The sequence below is a fragment of the Vipera berus genome (genome assembly GCF_964194415.1).
Source record: "Vipera berus genome assembly, chromosome: 10".
Lineage (NCBI taxonomy): Eukaryota > Metazoa > Chordata > Lepidosauria > Squamata > Viperidae > Vipera > Vipera berus.
This window is the reverse complement of record NC_138213.1, coordinates 534,444-550,752: the sequence shown is the minus strand read 5'-3', so window position 1 is coordinate 550,752 and position 16,309 is coordinate 534,444. Positions and strand designations below refer to the sequence as shown.

At 49.3% G+C, this 16,309-nt stretch overlaps 1 protein-coding gene across 1 annotated transcript; it reads right to left on the bottom strand.

Annotated features, from left to right (window-relative positions):
- Positions 1 to 209: 209 nt before the first annotated feature.
- TERF2 (telomeric repeat binding factor 2) lies at positions 210 to 14,833 on the bottom strand. Its single transcript, XM_081335638.1, is given in 20 exon segments — positions 210 to 463; positions 663 to 709; positions 913 to 995; positions 1,347 to 1,724; positions 1,961 to 2,319; positions 2,582 to 2,728; positions 2,938 to 3,024; positions 3,517 to 3,647; positions 4,228 to 4,321; positions 4,324 to 5,011; positions 5,728 to 5,879; positions 6,409 to 6,455; positions 6,854 to 6,936; positions 7,288 to 7,662; positions 10,069 to 10,427; positions 10,846 to 10,992; positions 11,209 to 11,295; positions 13,003 to 13,133; positions 14,138 to 14,223; positions 14,226 to 14,833. Coding segments are annotated over 20 exon segments (4,215 nt in total). The 5' UTR covers positions 14,804 to 14,833; the 3' UTR covers positions 210 to 307.
- Positions 14,834 to 16,309: the final 1,476 nt, after the last annotated feature.

Sequence of the window (16,309 nt, the reverse complement as noted above, 5' to 3'; positions counted from 1 at the left end):
GCTGAGTCTCTCGGACCACACAAACACCTTTTGCTGGAAAACCCAGTTTTATGTGGCTGCCGTATTTCATAGATACTGGCATATTCTATATAATGTTTTGACTTTTATTATCTTGCTTTGATTATGTTGGCGTGCAGTTCTTTTTTGATGCTTAGTTTGCTGTTGACTGATGTCCTGATTGCTATAAAAGAAGCTTCCTGGACTGCAAATTATTCAATACAAACATTTTATTACCTATTTTACATAATATATTTAAGGCAGGGCGACACCTAATGCGATAACTTCAAGGCGCAATCTGTCCTCAAATTCAGTTTAATCCCCGTTTCTTCATTGTTCGCCAGCGGTCCTTGATCATTACAGATGTACGATCCTTAAAAGGATAAGTTTGAGAAATGGCTTTCCAGTTCCCCTCCCCAAACTTCTCCACACCTTCCTTGATCCATTCAGACTCTTCTAAAGACCACTACGAAAGGAACAATGCAAACCATCATGAATAAGCAGTGGCCACGGCAGAGCAGTTCCTGAGCAGCAATTTCCCACATTCCTGCCCTATCAGTGGCAATAATTATCTAGATAGTCTAAATTATTTTTAGAGAGAAGAAATGGGCAATGATCAATTTGTTTTGTTTCAGAGAGTCTCTGCCTGGGTTAGGTTACATTACCTTCTTCTTAGCCCCAGAAGTGCTGGTGCCAACTGACCACTCTAATTCTGAAAGGAAAAAAGGAAAAGGAAATCACTTGCAGACGTTGGCAGGCATAAATATGGCCTGGCAATTTTTCCTGCCATATGCAGCCAGAGTGATTCTACCTTCCAGGACACAACATTGCACCAGAAACGCAAGTGGAGAGGATAAACATTCCCTTCAGGCTTACTGGCAGAGTTTAGGGCAAATACATGAATAATGGACTCACGCTGGTCCATGAACATTTCGTCCTCATCGCTCCAAGATTCCTTGTCTTCCTGAAGAACGGAAAGAGCCGCTTGTTTGGCCCCCCTAAAGCAGAAAAGAAAGCCCGATTACAGGTGAGGCCCTCCTGGGCTCTGACAGCATCAGCCACGGTCAGCCACAGAGGCACACATTGACAAACATCCAGGGGACGTTGTTCTTACCCCAAATCACAATAGGAGTTCAAAAATGAGTTCCTTCAATCATCCTGATCCCCGCCCAGAGGGGAATAGCCCTGCTGGGGCACAGCCCTTCCCCTTTAGGGAAGTGGCTATGGCCAAACCCTGCAAATGCCCGAGGAGATCTGCAAGAAGAAAGGGCACCCAGTGCAAATATTTCCAAGACTGCAGCACTGCCACCTCTCCTAACAGAGACCCAAAGGGAGCCCTCATCCCATACCTGGAACCTGGGGGTGGTGCACTTGGGCGGCTATCTTCGCACTCTGATGACTGGACCTCTAGAGTCACAAGTGGCTTCAGAGCCAAATGCCTTTCAGGGGAATGCTTGAAATGTTCCCCCTTTTTCCACAAGAGCATGTTGCTTATAGAGGGCACAGATCTGATCTTCTCCAGGCTGAGAAGAGCCGGGACAGTGATGTTTTCCATATTCTGGCATTTAGCTCTGGGGGAGCCGGAAGGCGAGAGTGGCTTGGAATAAGTCCAGTCAGTCTTGTCCAGTTGCAAGAAAGCCTCCTCAGGGTCTGGGGCATCAGAAAGAATCTTGAAGGCTTCTCTCAGCACCGAAAACACGTAGAAAGCCGGCTTCAGGCTTGAGGCCCTACAAAACACAAGAACCCCAGACGAATATTCCGTGAGCTCTGCCAATTTCTATCCAGCTCAAGGGCAAGGAGGCCTCTCTAGGTGAGGCCACTGCTGTGCCTCCTTCACCAGGGGAAAATGTCCACTCATATTTATAGAGATCCCTGAACGAATAGCGTTGCTCTAACATTCCTTTGCCCAATTTTCGCAATCTGCAGCCTTTGTACATGGACTCTCACGCCAGAGAGGACTTACTGCGATGAGTCGTTAGAAGGCGCAGACACGGGGGCCGTGGCAGTGGGCTCTGCTGTCCCTGTCGCTCCATCCACCTGTGTGGGTGCTTTGGTGGGCTCACTGGCAGCCCCCGCACAACCCAAGACTTCACGTTCATCCAGTGCTGGCAAAGATTTTGCTGCTGTTTCTCCGGTTCCTGCTCCAGATTCCGGCCTTCCTCCTGCCTCTGGGGCCTCGCTGAGTTTTCCTACTCTCTCTCCATTTGCTGTCCTCGAGGTCTCGGGAGCCTCTTGTGCAGCCCCTGACACAGCCATTCTCTCCCCGTTAGCTGCTGGGCTCTCCTTGGACTCCACGTGATCATCGCAATACCTTTTTGCCATCTTAAATAAAAAGCACGAGAGTCACCACAGGTGCAGAATCCAGACGAGACTGTATTTGCTTTTCCCACACAAAACTATTACTGAGAAAAACTGAACTCCTGTGTTATGTTAATATCTTGCCACTGCTATAACTATACAATTATTACAGTTCCTAAGTTTCTATCCAAGGATCAATTTTTAATATTGTATTTGTAGCACTATGCGGCCATTGAAGTAATGATCAAAGCATTAAGGCGAAACGTGACCTCAAACCAACACTCACCACAAAGAGACATGGCTCAGAATCGTCCAAGTAAGGTTCAAAGAAGAGAAGAATCCGCTGCTGGAAAGCTTTGTAGGAGAACTGACAGATGGCTGGATGAGAAGAGTTTTTCTCTTGGATGATGTGATGCAAAATAGCCTTAATTTGCTAGCCAAGGAAAAGCAGCAGAGATCCACATCTTTGAAGGGCCTAGAAGGGTGAGCTGACTGCCAATCCACAATGCTCTAAAATAGCCATAATTATCAGCCAGATGCCTGCTGTCTTCTCCCCCTTGAGAGAAGACAGGGATCCAAGAAAGCCACTGGCTTTGCGAGGGAAGGAAGGACACCTCACTGGGACGTATCCAAAGTGTTCACCTTGCTGCTTGGGTCCTGAGACAGGTACTTCTTTAAGATTTTGTTGGCATGTTCATATTCTTTGTTCTTAATACAGGTGATAACAGCCTGAAGCAAAAAAATAAAAGTAAGAATGCAAGCATACCTTTTGCGGCTTTCTAAACAAAGTGTTTTCCGGATCTGTTTTACGTGGCCCCCCCAGTTAAGCCCTTTCTCCAATTCTGAACTCAATGGACAGAAAGTGGAGACTGAGCCCGCGGCAGCTCCCTTGCTTCCATTTTCGGAGTCTCGCTCAACATCCAAGGCCTGCTCCCTTGGTGGTTTCGCTAGTTAACTTTCATCATCAGAGAGTAGCCGGCCTTCCTATCCTTTTCTCAAAGTGACAAGAGTTTCGTAGCTATTAAATCTATACAAAGCAAGTCAGGGATATTTGTAAATATAGTTAACGGTCAGTTTTGAACTGGAAAAAAGAGGAAGGGGAAAAGTTGGTTTTGTATTACTTCTAAAACAATTTCCCTGGTGTGGCCCCCCCTTGTCCTGCTTAAAAAGAGTGACCATCATCCCCACTGAAATTATTGTTGACGAAACAGTCATCCTTACAGCCTCCTTTATTCTTCTCTTTAATTCCTCCATTGTTTCCATGTTGATGTGGCATTCCTCTCTGAGCTTCTCCAGAAGGGCAAGCACACTTTCAACAGGCGTGAGCCCAGTTTCTGAATCAATGGCCCAATCTAAAGTAAAAAAAAAGAGGCTTGTTACTTTTAAACTACGATAGCACACCCATACGCTTGGAAAAATGGAATGTACATTTCAGAGGTACAGATGCTTCATTTGTAAGCAAAATCCTGTAATCCACAGAATACGGGCAACACATCCACAAGGGCTTGTCCTCTTTACTACACCACTCTTCTGCTAAGCTACTATAACCTCTGTTCCTCCAGTACTACTTCTCTTTGTGAGTCCTATTTCTGGAGAACAGTAACAGTAAATTTTCCTTTGGCTGCTTCGGACTGTTTCCATTTCCCAAACAAACACGGGCGGCCTTCCCTCTCAGCCCCCTCCCGAATTCCGACCCTGCCCCAGCCAGCTGCCCCTGCTCAGCTTGAGAGAGCCCCGGCTGAAGGAAACGGGCACCAGCCGCCCAGGTGACCGCCCTCCTGCAGGCAGCCCGTCCCTCAGAGACCCCGCATCCTGCGCTTTGGCCGTTAGACTGAGATCGGAGCGTGCAGAGCCCCTCGAAGCCAACCGCGCCTCCGCCGCAAGGCCCAGCCGGCCCCGGGAGCGAGCTAAGAGGGGCTGGGCCCCGCTCACCTTCCTCCAGTCTGGACAGGATCTGGATAATCCGCAGCTGGATCCGGATCGGCTCCTCCAGCGCCACCGGCCGCGCCAACACGGCTGGGGGAACAAGGCAGAGGCGGTCAAGCGGGGCCGGGCGGCTGCGAGCACGCACCCCCGGAGCCAGGTCGGATTTCGTCGCGGGAGCTCCGCGGCTCTCCTCGCGGCCGGCCCTCCCCCCGACGCCCCCCGCTGCCGGGCCTCCCGAGGCGACGGCGTACCGGTGAGGACATCGCGCAGCTGCCGAAAGCCCTGGCTGTTCCCGGCCCGGAAGGCCCGCAAGGCCTGGTGGGCGTAGAAGAGGACGGCCCAGCGGTTCACCGCCGCCTCCAGCTCCATGCTCCGCGCCTCCGCCGCCTGCTCGGCCGCCGCAGCGCTCGCCGTGGCCATTCCCGCCAACGTGACGTCACACGCGCGCCGGAAATTAGGCCTTTTTCCGCGCGCCTCCCGCCACCGGACCACATCTCCCAAGGGGCCGCGAGGCACCCTCTGGGACGCAGGCGCAGTGAGCGGCTGAGCCTCCCCCAACGGCTCGGGGGCGGTCCAGCCCCCCCCAGCCGATGCGGCGGGGGACGCGTTCTGGCGACAGGCCTGCGCGGCCCCGCATTCAGTCTGCCAAGAAGCCGGATTCCGGCGGGGATTCCCTGCCGGTGCCCCTTCCGTAGCAGGGAAAGGAGGCGAGTCTCTTGGTTGTGACCAACTTCTGAGATTCGTGACCCCCACTGGCTCGCCACCCTTGGGAGCAGCCTTGGTACATCTTCTACGCCCACCAGGTTAGACCGGCTGCATGTTCAGTAAAGAATTCAAATTACCCCAAAAGGCAGCTGTCTAGCTGTCACATGAACATAACCGGGTTATTCTGTCCCGGAGATGTTGGCAGGGGCAGAAGAACCAAAAGCAAAAGTGTTAAATGGTTGGCGGCTTTGGAAATTCCTTTCAGCCCAGTGTTTCCTTGATCATGGGAGAAAGAAAACATGACTAAGTTTATGTTTGGATTAAACACAAGAGAATAAACCCCTTTTCACTAATGGAGGATACTCTGCCTGCAACCAGATAAAATCCACTCGGCAAGAGGGGGCTGCCCATACCGCTCCAGGCACTTCTCCCATCTGGGCCCTCGGGCACCTTGTGGGAGTGAAGAACATTAACCAGGGCTGAGTCTCTCGGACCACACACCTTTTGCTGGAAAACCCAGTTTTATGTGGCTGCCGTATTTCATAGATACTGGCATATTCTATATAATGTTTTGACTTTTATTATCTTGCTTTGATTATGTTGGCGTGCAGTTCTTTTTTGATGCTTAGTTTGCTGTTGACTGATGTCCTGATTGCTATAAAATATGCCCTTACTGTGAATTACTCAACACAAAGATTTTATTCTTTAATTTACATTACATATTTAAGGCAACAGCTAACTCAATATATTCAAGGCATGGCAACAGCTAACTCAAAACATTTAAGGCAGAATCTGCCTTACATTAAATCAAGTCTTTTCATTGTTCTCCACCTGTCTTTGATCATCACTGGTGTGCGATCCTTAAAAGGATAATTTTTAGAAATGGTTTTCCAGTTCCCCTCCCCAAACTTCTCCACACCTTTCTTGATCCATGTAGTCTCTTCTGAAGACCACTGCAAAAGAAGCAATGGAAGCCTTCATGAATAAGCAAGAATGGAAAAACTCATTTGCAGGTTCTTTCTGCTAAAGAAAAATTAATAAAAATGTAGAAAATGGGGAAAAAAGTTCCCAGGCACTCTGTGTGCCCATAATATTTTTAATTTTATATTGCCTAAAACAGGGGCCTTCAAACTTGGCCCTTTTATGACTTGTGGACTTCAACTCCCAGAATTTCTCAGCCAGGCATGCTGGCTGAGGAATTCTGGGAGTTAAAAGTCCACAAGTCATTAAAGGGCCAGGTTTAAAGGCCCCTGGCCTAAACCAAAACTAGTCTACACTGAGAAGATACAAACTTTGCCAACTCTGAGGGGAGCTGAAAAAGCTGGAAACAGCAGCAGCCATAGCAGAGCAGTCCCTGAGCAGCAATTTCCAACATTCCTGCCCTATCAGTGGCAATAATTACCCAGATTGTCTAATTATTTTTAGAGAAGAAATGGGCAATGATCAATTTAGAAAGTCTCTGCTTGGGTTAGGTTACATTACCTTTCTCCTAGCCCCAGAAGTGCTGGTGCCAACCGACCACTCTAATTCTGAAAAAAAGAAAACAAAATTAGCACCTGGAAGTCTGAAGAGGTTCACAGGCACAAATATTGCCTGGGGATTTTTTCTGCCATACACAGCCAGAGTGCTTCTGCCTTCTTGGGTCAGACATCAGGTGGTTTTTGCCAGGACAACTCTGCACCAGAAACGCAAGATAGGCAGGTGCAGCCTTCCTGGTGCAGAGGCTGCCCTCCCCTTTGAAGTGCCAGCTTGTGCCTCTCAAGGCTTCAGCTATCCCCACTTTGGCAACTTCTGTTCCTCCAAGCTCTCCCCAATCAGCAGAAGGCACGTGGCCAAGATGACCTTTTTCCTGGCTTAGAGGAAATCAGGCTGAGGCACCAAACATCAGACCCACAGGGCCCAGGTTTCTGCAGCAATCTCCACTCACGCTGGTCCATGAACATTTCGTCCTCATCGCTCCAAGATTCCTTGTCTTCCTGAAGAACGGAAAGAGCCGCTTGTTTGGCCCCCCTAAAGCAGAAAAGAAAGCCCGATTACAGGTGAGGCCCTCCTGGGCTCTGACAGCATCAGCCACGGTCAGCCACAGAGGCACACATTGACAAACATCCAGGGGACGTTGTTCTTACCCCAAATCACAATAGGAGTTCAAAAATGAGTTCCTTCAATCATCCTGATCCCCGCCCAGAGGGGAATAGCCCTGCTGGGGCACAGCCCTTCCCCTTTAGGGAAGTGGCTATGGCCAAACCCTGCAAATGCCCGAGGAGATCTGCAAGAAGAAAGGGCACCCAGTGCAAATATTTCCAAGACTGCAGCACTGCCACCTCTCCTAACAGAGACCCAAAGGGAGCCCTCATCCCATACCTGGAACCTGGGGGTGGTGCACTTGGGCGGCTATCTTCGCACTCTGATGACTGGACCTCTAGAGTCACAAGTGGCTTCAGAGCCAAATGCCTTTCAGGGGAATGCTTGAAATGCTTCTCTTTCATAATCTGCATGTTGCTTACAGAAGGCAGGGAACTGTTCTCCTCCAGACCAAGATCACACTGGACAGTGACATTATTTATCTTCTGGCGCTTAGCTCTGGGGGAGCCGGAAGGCGAGAGTGGCTTGGAATAAGTCCAGTCAGTCTTGTCCAGTTGCAAGAAGGCCTCCTCAGGGTCTGGGGCACCAGAAAGAATCTTGAAGGCTTCTCTCAGCACCGAAAACACGTAGAAAGCCGGCTTCAGGCTTGAGGCCCTACAAAACACAAGAACCCCAGACGAATATTCCGTGAGCTCTGCCAATTTCTATCCAGCTCAAGGGCAAGGAGGCCTCGCCACTGCTGTGCCTCCTTCACCAGGGGAAAATTAAAATGCCCAGTTGGTTTTGGCCGCCTGGGAGGTAACGGGGCTGGCTCCAGGCAGTTGTCAACGCTTCTTTGATGGAAGGTGTCTTCCCCTCCGCCTTAAAAGAGGCGGTGGTGAGGCCCCGCCTCAAGAAGCCTGCTCTGGACCTGGCCTACCGTCCTGTCTCCAACCTTCGCTTTGTAGCGAAGGTTGCCAAGTGTGGTGGTGCGTCAGCTCCCACAATTCCTGGATGAAGCGGACTATCTGTAACCATACCAGTCCGGTTTCAGACCCGGCTACAGCACGGAAACGGCATTGGTTGCACTGGTGGATGATCTCTGGTGGGCCCGGGACAGGGGTTGTTCCTCTGTCCTGGTCCTACTTGACCTCTCAGCAGCTTTTGATACCATCAACCATGGTATCCTGCTGCGACGGCTTGAGGGGTTGGGAGTGGGAGGCACTGTTTTACGGTGGTTCTCCTCCTACCTCTCGGCAGGGGGACAGAGATCTACCCCGAGGCCCCTCACTTGTGGGGTGCCTCAGGAGTCGGTTCTCTCCCCCCTCCTGTTTAACATCTATATGAAGCCGCTGGGTGAGATCATCCGTGGCTTTGGGGTGAGGTATCACCAATATGCAGATGATACCCAGTTGTTTATCTCCACCCCGAGCCAGCCAACCGTGACGTGATGTCCCGGTGCCTGGAGGCGGTGCAGGTCTGGATGGGAGGGAACAGGCTCATGCTTAACCCCTCCAAGACCGAATGGCTGTGGATGTGAATGTCCAAGTTCCATCTCTTTTGATGGGGGGGGAGGTATTGCCCCCCTCAGAAAGGGCTCGCAACTTGGGTGTCCTCCTGGTTTCACGGCTTAATTTGGAAGATCATCTAACGGCCGTGACCAGGGGGGCCTTCGCACAGGTTCGCCTAGTGCGCCAGTTGCTCCTTTTTGGACTGAGATGCCCTATGCACAGTTACCCACACCCTCATCATTTCTCGCCTGGATTACTGCAATGCTCTTTACATGGGGCTGCCCTTGAAGAGCACCCGGAGGCTTCAACTGGTGCAAAATGCGGCCGCGCAGGTGCTTAAGGGAGTATCTCGGTACTTCCATGTTTACACCACTCCTGCGTGAGCTGCATTGGCTTCCGGTTACCCTCCGAGTGCGATTCAAGGTGCTAGTTATAACCTTTAAAGCCCTACATGGCTTAGGCCCAGGGTACTTGCGAGACCACCTGCTGCCATTGTCAACCTCCCATCGTCTGGTTCGCTCCCACAGTTGGCCTCCTCAGGGTGCCGTCGGCCAGACAATGCCGGCTGGCAACCCCCAGGGGGAGAGCCTTCGCTGTGGGCACGCCGACCCTCTGGAATGAACTACCCCTGGAGCTGCGGACGGCCCCCGACCTTCGGTCCTTCCGCCGTGACCTGAAGACCTGGTTGTTCCAACAAGCGGGCCTGGACTGACTACAGTTTTTAATTAGGCTTTTTACTGGGTTAAATTGTCTTGTATTTATTGCATCTATTGTTTAATTCTTTTTTTAAAAATTTACTTTATGTTTTTTAATTTTTATGGTTGTGAGCCGCCCTGAGTCCTCAGGGAGAAGGGCGGCATATAAATTTAATCAAATCAAATCAAATCAAAATCAGAGCAAAGACAAAGATCCAATCAAGGAAACGTCTCCTTGTGGAGTCATAGGATCCTCTTTGGGAAAAGATGCTTATCAGCCAGAGTAACACCCCAAGTGCCATTTCATGCACCCTGGAACACCTACCAGCCAGCAGATGATTGCATCACAGTGACCCAAAGCAGATGTAGTAACCACAATCACATTCATCCCCCTCCCTTGCATCTCCTGGCACGTTGCACTGCTAACCCTTCCAACCCAACCCCAAATGAGAGCCCCAAAACATAGGCAGGGAAGAGGCTAAAAGAAAAAAGGTAAAGGAATCTCTGTGGATTTTACTCTGCTGGTCATTGCCAACAATAGGGCAGGGCAGAGACTGAGGAAAGCCAAATGCAGTTTGGCAGTGTTCATTTAGATCCTGCTATTAAGGAAAGGGCCTTACACAGCACGCAACTCTCTCCTCTCTGTTACAAAAGACAAGGCTCAGCTGTTCCAATTGTAAAGATTTGATGGACTGCTTTAAAGTTACTTTGAATATGGTTTATGTCATCCCCCAAATTACGACACCGCCCCAATTTAAATGTCCACTCATATTTATAGAGACCCCTGAACGAATAGCGTTGCTCTAACATTCCTTTGCCCAATTTTCGCAATCTGCAGCCTTTGTACATGGACTCTCACGCCAGAGAGGACTTACTGCGATGAGTCGTTAGAAGGCGCAGACACGGGGGCCGTGGCAGTGGGCTCTGCTGTCCCTGTCGCTCCATCCACCTGTGTGGGTGCTTTGGTGGGCTCACTGGCAGCCCCCGCACAACCCAAGACTTCACGTTTATCCAGTGCTGGCAAAGATTTTGCTGCTGTTTCTCCGGTTCCTGCTCCAGATTCCGGCCTTCCTCCTGCCTCTGGGGCCTCGCTGAGTTTTCCTACTCTCTCTCCATTTGCTGTCCTCGAGGTCTCGGGAGCCTCTTGTGCAGCCCCTGACACAGCCATTCTCTCCCCGCTAGCTGCTGGGCTCTCCTTGGACTCCACGTGATCATCGCAATACCTTTTTGCCATCTTAAATAAAAAGCACGAGAGTCACCACAGGTGCAGAATCCAGACGAGACTGTATTTGCTTTTCCCACACAAAACTATTACTGAGAAAAACTGAACTCCTGTGTTATGTTAATATCTTGCCACTGCTATAACTATACAATTATTACAGTTCCTAAGTTTCTATTCCGAGGATTGATTTCTAGTACTGTATTTGTAGCACTGTTTTCTTATTGTAACTATTTCTTTGCTCTTTAAATCTTTCCTTTTACCTGGAGACTTTACCTCTTTAGCTGAATCTATTTACATTTATGCTTTTGTGTTAAGCATCAGATGCTAGACATGTATCTATGATCACATTAGTTAGACTGAACAGCTGCTGTGGCCATTGAAGTCAAATGAAACTCATTAAGGCTGGACTGGCCTTAAAACCAACACTCACCACTAAGAGAAATGGCTCAGAATCATCCAAGTAAGATTGGAAGAAGAGAAAAATCCGTTGCTGGAAAACTTTGTAGGTCAAATCACAGATGGCTGGATGAGAACAGTTTTTCTTTTGGATGATGTGATGCAAAATTGCACTCATTTGCTAGGCCAAGAAAAGAAGCAGAAATCAGCATCTTTGCAAGGACCTAGAAGGGGGAGCTGACATGCAGTCTGCAATGCTCAGAAACAGCCAGAGACACAAATGGCAGTCAAATGCCTGCTCTCTTCTCCCCCTTGAGAGAAGACAGGGATCCAAGAAAGCCACTGGCTTTGCGAGGGAAGGAAGGACACCTCACTGGGACATATCCAAAGTGTTCACCTTGCTGCTTGGGTCCTGAGACAGGTACTTCTTTAAGATTTTGTTGGCATGTTCATATTCTTTGTTCTTAATACAGGTGATAACAGCCTGAAGCAAAAAAATAAAAGTAAGAATGCAACCATACCTTTTGCGGCTTTCTAAACAGTGTTTTCAGGATCTGTTTTACGTGCCCCCCCCAGTTAAGCCCTTTCTCCAATTCTGAACTCAATGGACAGAAAGTGGAGACTGAGCCCATGGCAGCTCCCTTGCTTCCATTTTCGGAGTCTTGCTCAATATCCAAGGCCTGCTCCCTTGGTGGTTTTTGCTAAATAACAACAACATAAAATGATGATGATGATGATGTCTTAGAGCAGTGTTTTTCAACCACTGTTCCGCGGCACACTAGTGTGCCGCGAGATGTTGCCTGGTGTGCCGTGGGAAAAATTGAAAAGTAATTATAAAATACTTTCTTTGTGTTTATTTGATTCCTATTCAAGAGAATTACTTTATATATAGTCAATATAGGCACAGAGTTAAATTTTTTAACATTTTCTAATGGTGGAGTGCCTCGTGATTTTTTTCATGAAACAAGTGTGCCTTTGCCCAAAAAAGGTTGAAAAACACTGTCTTAGAGATCTTCCAGTCCAACCCCCTTCTTAGGTAGTAAAACCTAGATCATTTCAGAGAAATGGTTGTTAAGAAACAATGCTCTAATTTAATTCATTGCACATTCATTCAAATGTCAGCCTTATTTTTTGGAATGGCCTTTTCTGTCAAGCAGATTTAAAGCTGCAATGTATACTTGCTAGATCTCACTGGAATATGTAAGTAAGCTTTAGTCTACAAGTAACATGCGCAGTTATTACCCTATGGCTGTTTTCATAAATGTGTTAAGTCATGCTTTACTGAATTAAATTTGTTGGCTAGACTTGTCCTACAGAGGATTTCATGCCTCACCAAATGTGCAATAAAGAGTCTTAAAATAACCACATTTTTGCCTGGTGCAGTATAAGAATCTAAAGTTGCATTAATGCTGGTTCATGATCATAAGAAAAGGTAACTTTGTTTTGATGCTACCTCTTTTCCTGGGCACTGAGACCCCCCTGAAAAATACCTTTAGGAATGATATCTAAGGGCAACAAGATGCTTCAGAGCACTTTCCTTGGACTGAGTGGGTAAGCTTGGAAAGAGGCATCTTCTTTAAGGAGATGCTAACAATGCAGAGGACATGCCCTATCTGCTCCAAAATCCTTTTTCAGCTTTCTGATGTACAACAATGCAAACAATTCTGAAAACGGACACTGGGAGATGTCCAGTGGGAGATGGTTGGGAGTTAAAGTTCCCCGGGGGGGGGTGTCATTCATTCAGAGAACATCAATAAATAATTGTGGCTTAACACAGACCATAAGCAAGATCATAATGTTAAAGCAAGGTTTTTCATGAAACTGAGGAAAAGGTACCAAAAATTAAATTCAAGGTTGGATGGTAGAACACTTTTTGGCTTCAGATCTGCAGGACTGTATAATCCTTTCACAAGAGCCATGTGGTATGAGAGCATCTACTGACTGCAGAAGGTTGGGGATTTCTGGCCTGGCATGTTTGCAGAACCAGCATCAATGGATTGGCAACCTATGAGGGGTCCTTGGTGCTCTCTGAGCCTGGCTGCCTTCCTGCAGCATCAATACCTAGTTTAAGTAATGAAATATCTGCAAGAAAACAACCAGGTTCAGAGAGCACCAAGGACCCCTCATTTAATAATAATTATTATTATGACTAATTATTCATCTCAACAGGAGATGAAACAGTCATCCTTACAGCCTCCTTTATTCTTCTCTTTAATTCCTCCATTGTTTCCATGTTGATGTGACATTCCTCTCTGAGCTTCTCCAGAAGGGCAAGCACATTTTCAAGAGGCGCAACTTCAGCTGCTGAATCAATGGGCCAATCTAAAGTAAAAAAAAAGATTGTTATTTTTTAAACTATGGTATCTCAGTGCGGATACATATACCCACCCATACACTTGGATAAATGGAATGTACATTTTAGAAGTACAGATGCGTTCTTCAATTACTTTATGAGTAATGGTAGAATAACCCAATTAAGCAATACAGCATATAATTCTGCAACTGACAGGGATCTCTGAACCCACCACAATCACTCTACTGCTCAACACAAAAATTTATGAAAAGTGGCTGTTCAATCCTCATCTGAGCTTGGCCTGCATACACTCACTACCTCCCTCAAACACTGGTTCTAATTTTAAGCTATTCTTATTGTTACAGAGACTTTGTTGAAAACGTTTATGTAGCTGCCCACCTTATAACAAACTCAGGGCAGCTCCAATCAAAAATTAAATCATCAAAACCATACTTTCCTCTGCCCTCTGCACCCATCAGCCCCTTTGCCTACTCTCCTCCTCCCACACAGCAAAGGAATCCATAACCTCCACCTGCAGACAAATTAGGGGTAGGGAATCATCAATCTGCTTTAGATGTGTTTCTGGCAAGCAGTCAGCACCCCTGCACGGTCAGATTTTCCTTGCCCCTCATGAAAAGCAACTCCCCCGACTCCTTGCAGCAGACATTTCATTCCCAAACTAGGTAACATCATCAGGGCTATCAGCACCTGAAAAAGCCAAGCTCAAAGAGCACTAAGGGCCCCTTATTTCTATCCTGATCTACACACATTTTCCTTTATCAGAGAGGTTTTTCCTAACATTAGGCTGAAATCAGTTTTTCTGCCCGCTTAATAAAATTATTTCATGTCTTGGATTCTAGATCTTTGCTTTCCCTTCTCCTCATCCCTTGGACAACACACTTCCAGATTTTTCAGACTCTCTGCATAAGTTTCTAGTCCCCTGCTCCGATCCCATTTTAAACGCTAACCGCGCCTCCGCCGCAAGGCCCAGCCGGCCCCGGGAGCGAGCTAAGAGGGGCTGGGCCCCGCTCACCTTCCTCCAGTCTGGACAGGATCTGGATAATCCGCAGCTGGATCCGGATCGGCTCCTCCAGCGCCACCGGCCGCGCCAACACGGCTGGGGGAACAAGGCAGAGGCGGTCAAGCGGGGCCGGGCGGCTGCGAGCACGCACCCCCGGAGCCAGGTCGGATTTCGTCGCGGGAGCTCCGCGGCTCTCCTCGCGGCCGGCCCTCCCCCCGACGCCCCCCGCTGCCGGGCCTCCCGAGGCGACGGCGTACCGGTGAGGACATCGCGCAGCTGCCGAAAGCCCTGGCTGTTCCCGGCCCGGAAGGCCCGCAAGGCCTGGTGGGCGTAGAAGAGGACGGCCCAGCGGTTCACCGCCGCCTCCAGCTCCATGCTCCGCGCCTCCGCCGCCTGCTCGGCCGCCGCAGCGCTCGCCGTGGCCATTCCCGCCAACGTGACGTCACACGCGCGCCGGAAATTAGGCCTTTTTCCGCGCGCCTCCCGCCACCGGACCACATCTCCCAAGGGGCCGCGAGGCACCCTCTGGGACGCAGGCGCAGTGAGCGGCTGAGCACCCCCCCTCCCCCGCAAGGCGCCTGGGCAGCCGGGATGCTGGGGCGGCGGCAGGTTGCTTCTTCCCTTGAACGCCCAGTCCCAGGAGGAGCAGCCCGGCCTTTCACGCCAGACAGGCTGCATCCTCGAGTTGCCGGCAGGCAGCCTTGGCGGGGCACAGCGCCCGGTCCCTCTCTGGGCTTGGCAATAGGCGGTGGCAGGCGTTGGTTTCCCTGTGCGCCCCGCCAGGAGCAGAATTATGGCCCTTCTGGCTGCACAGAGGGGGGGTGGGGCGGTGCAGAGGGTCCGACAGCCTGGCGAGATTCCTCACTGCCCCCTCCATAGCTGGGAAAGCAGGCGATTCTCACGTTTGTGACCAACATGGTTGACCACAAGGGATGCTATGCCGGGGACCCTTTTAGCCCCATGTCCAAAGGTAGCAGTGCCCCTGCCACGGCTGCCATTTGGCATTTATATCTTCCTCTGTAACACATTTGGTAGCAGAATGTGCCCAGGGAAAGAGCGTAGGATGCCCAGCTCAAGGGGCAAGGCTTTGGGACTCCCTGGGAGAGGAAGCAATCCTCTGAAATCAGATGTGCCACAGGAATCATCCTGTGGCCTCGGGGTGCAGGCAAGCGGGTTGAGATGAATTGGTTGTGCTGTGTTCTAAAAAGAGGTACTGGAGAGACCTCCCAAAGTGAAGGCCTCAGGTTTCCTTGGGTCAACCTCTGGAGAGCCAGATGGCCTCTGTGGTCTGCAGCTCATCTGCGGCCCTCATCACAGAACTGCCTGCAGCAGGGACCCCTCCTTCCTGGGCTGTACGGTGGAGATGGGGGGAGAGGCTTTCACACAGATATAACTGAGTAGAAGCAGATTCCTCTGAAGGAGGACAGAAAGCCCTGGTTTTTGTTCTCTGTACTGGACAGAGGTAACTGCAGTTACCATGCCCGACATAGCTACAACTTTGGCCACAGCACAGGGAACTTTTGTGGTGCACTAATGAAAGCATTTTCTGTTCTTCCTGCAAGATCTGCCTACATGCAGCCATTGGGGAAACATCTCTTCAGAGTAAGAGACTCCATGTTCCCCTTCCCCTGAGGGGATGTTCTGCAGTTGGAGCACAAGTCATATCCGTGTCATAAAACTAGTTTCGCATACCTGTTCCTGTGCCCAAGGTGAACCAGTTGTGTTTGTGAGGGATTTCACCATTTTAAAATGGAAACGGAATACTGCCAATACTTTTTCAATTACCTTTAACGCTAAATCATGGAGGGGGAAGCTAATCGATGCCTCTGATGTTTCGCCTTTGGCAGCAGATTCTTTTTGCAGATAAGACTGCACAGATGAAGGCAGTTTTCTTTAATATGCAGTCTTAGGGATATTGATGGTATCAGGATGTGGGGATAACTACTTTAAGCAAGTAAAATGACACATATAACAACACACCCTTCCCCCAGAAAGCTTGTCCCTCTTATTCTGATCTGATGTATACCATGTATGGCCTTTCTCTTTAAATCACACAAGACTTTTTTAGACTTCAAGACCAGGTTCAATCTGCTTTTCTTCCTCTCCCTCCTTCCCGTTCTCTGGAAATGCTTCTCTCAGTGGCCAAAGGCTAAGAGGGGCAGGATGATCCCATCCGAATTCAGC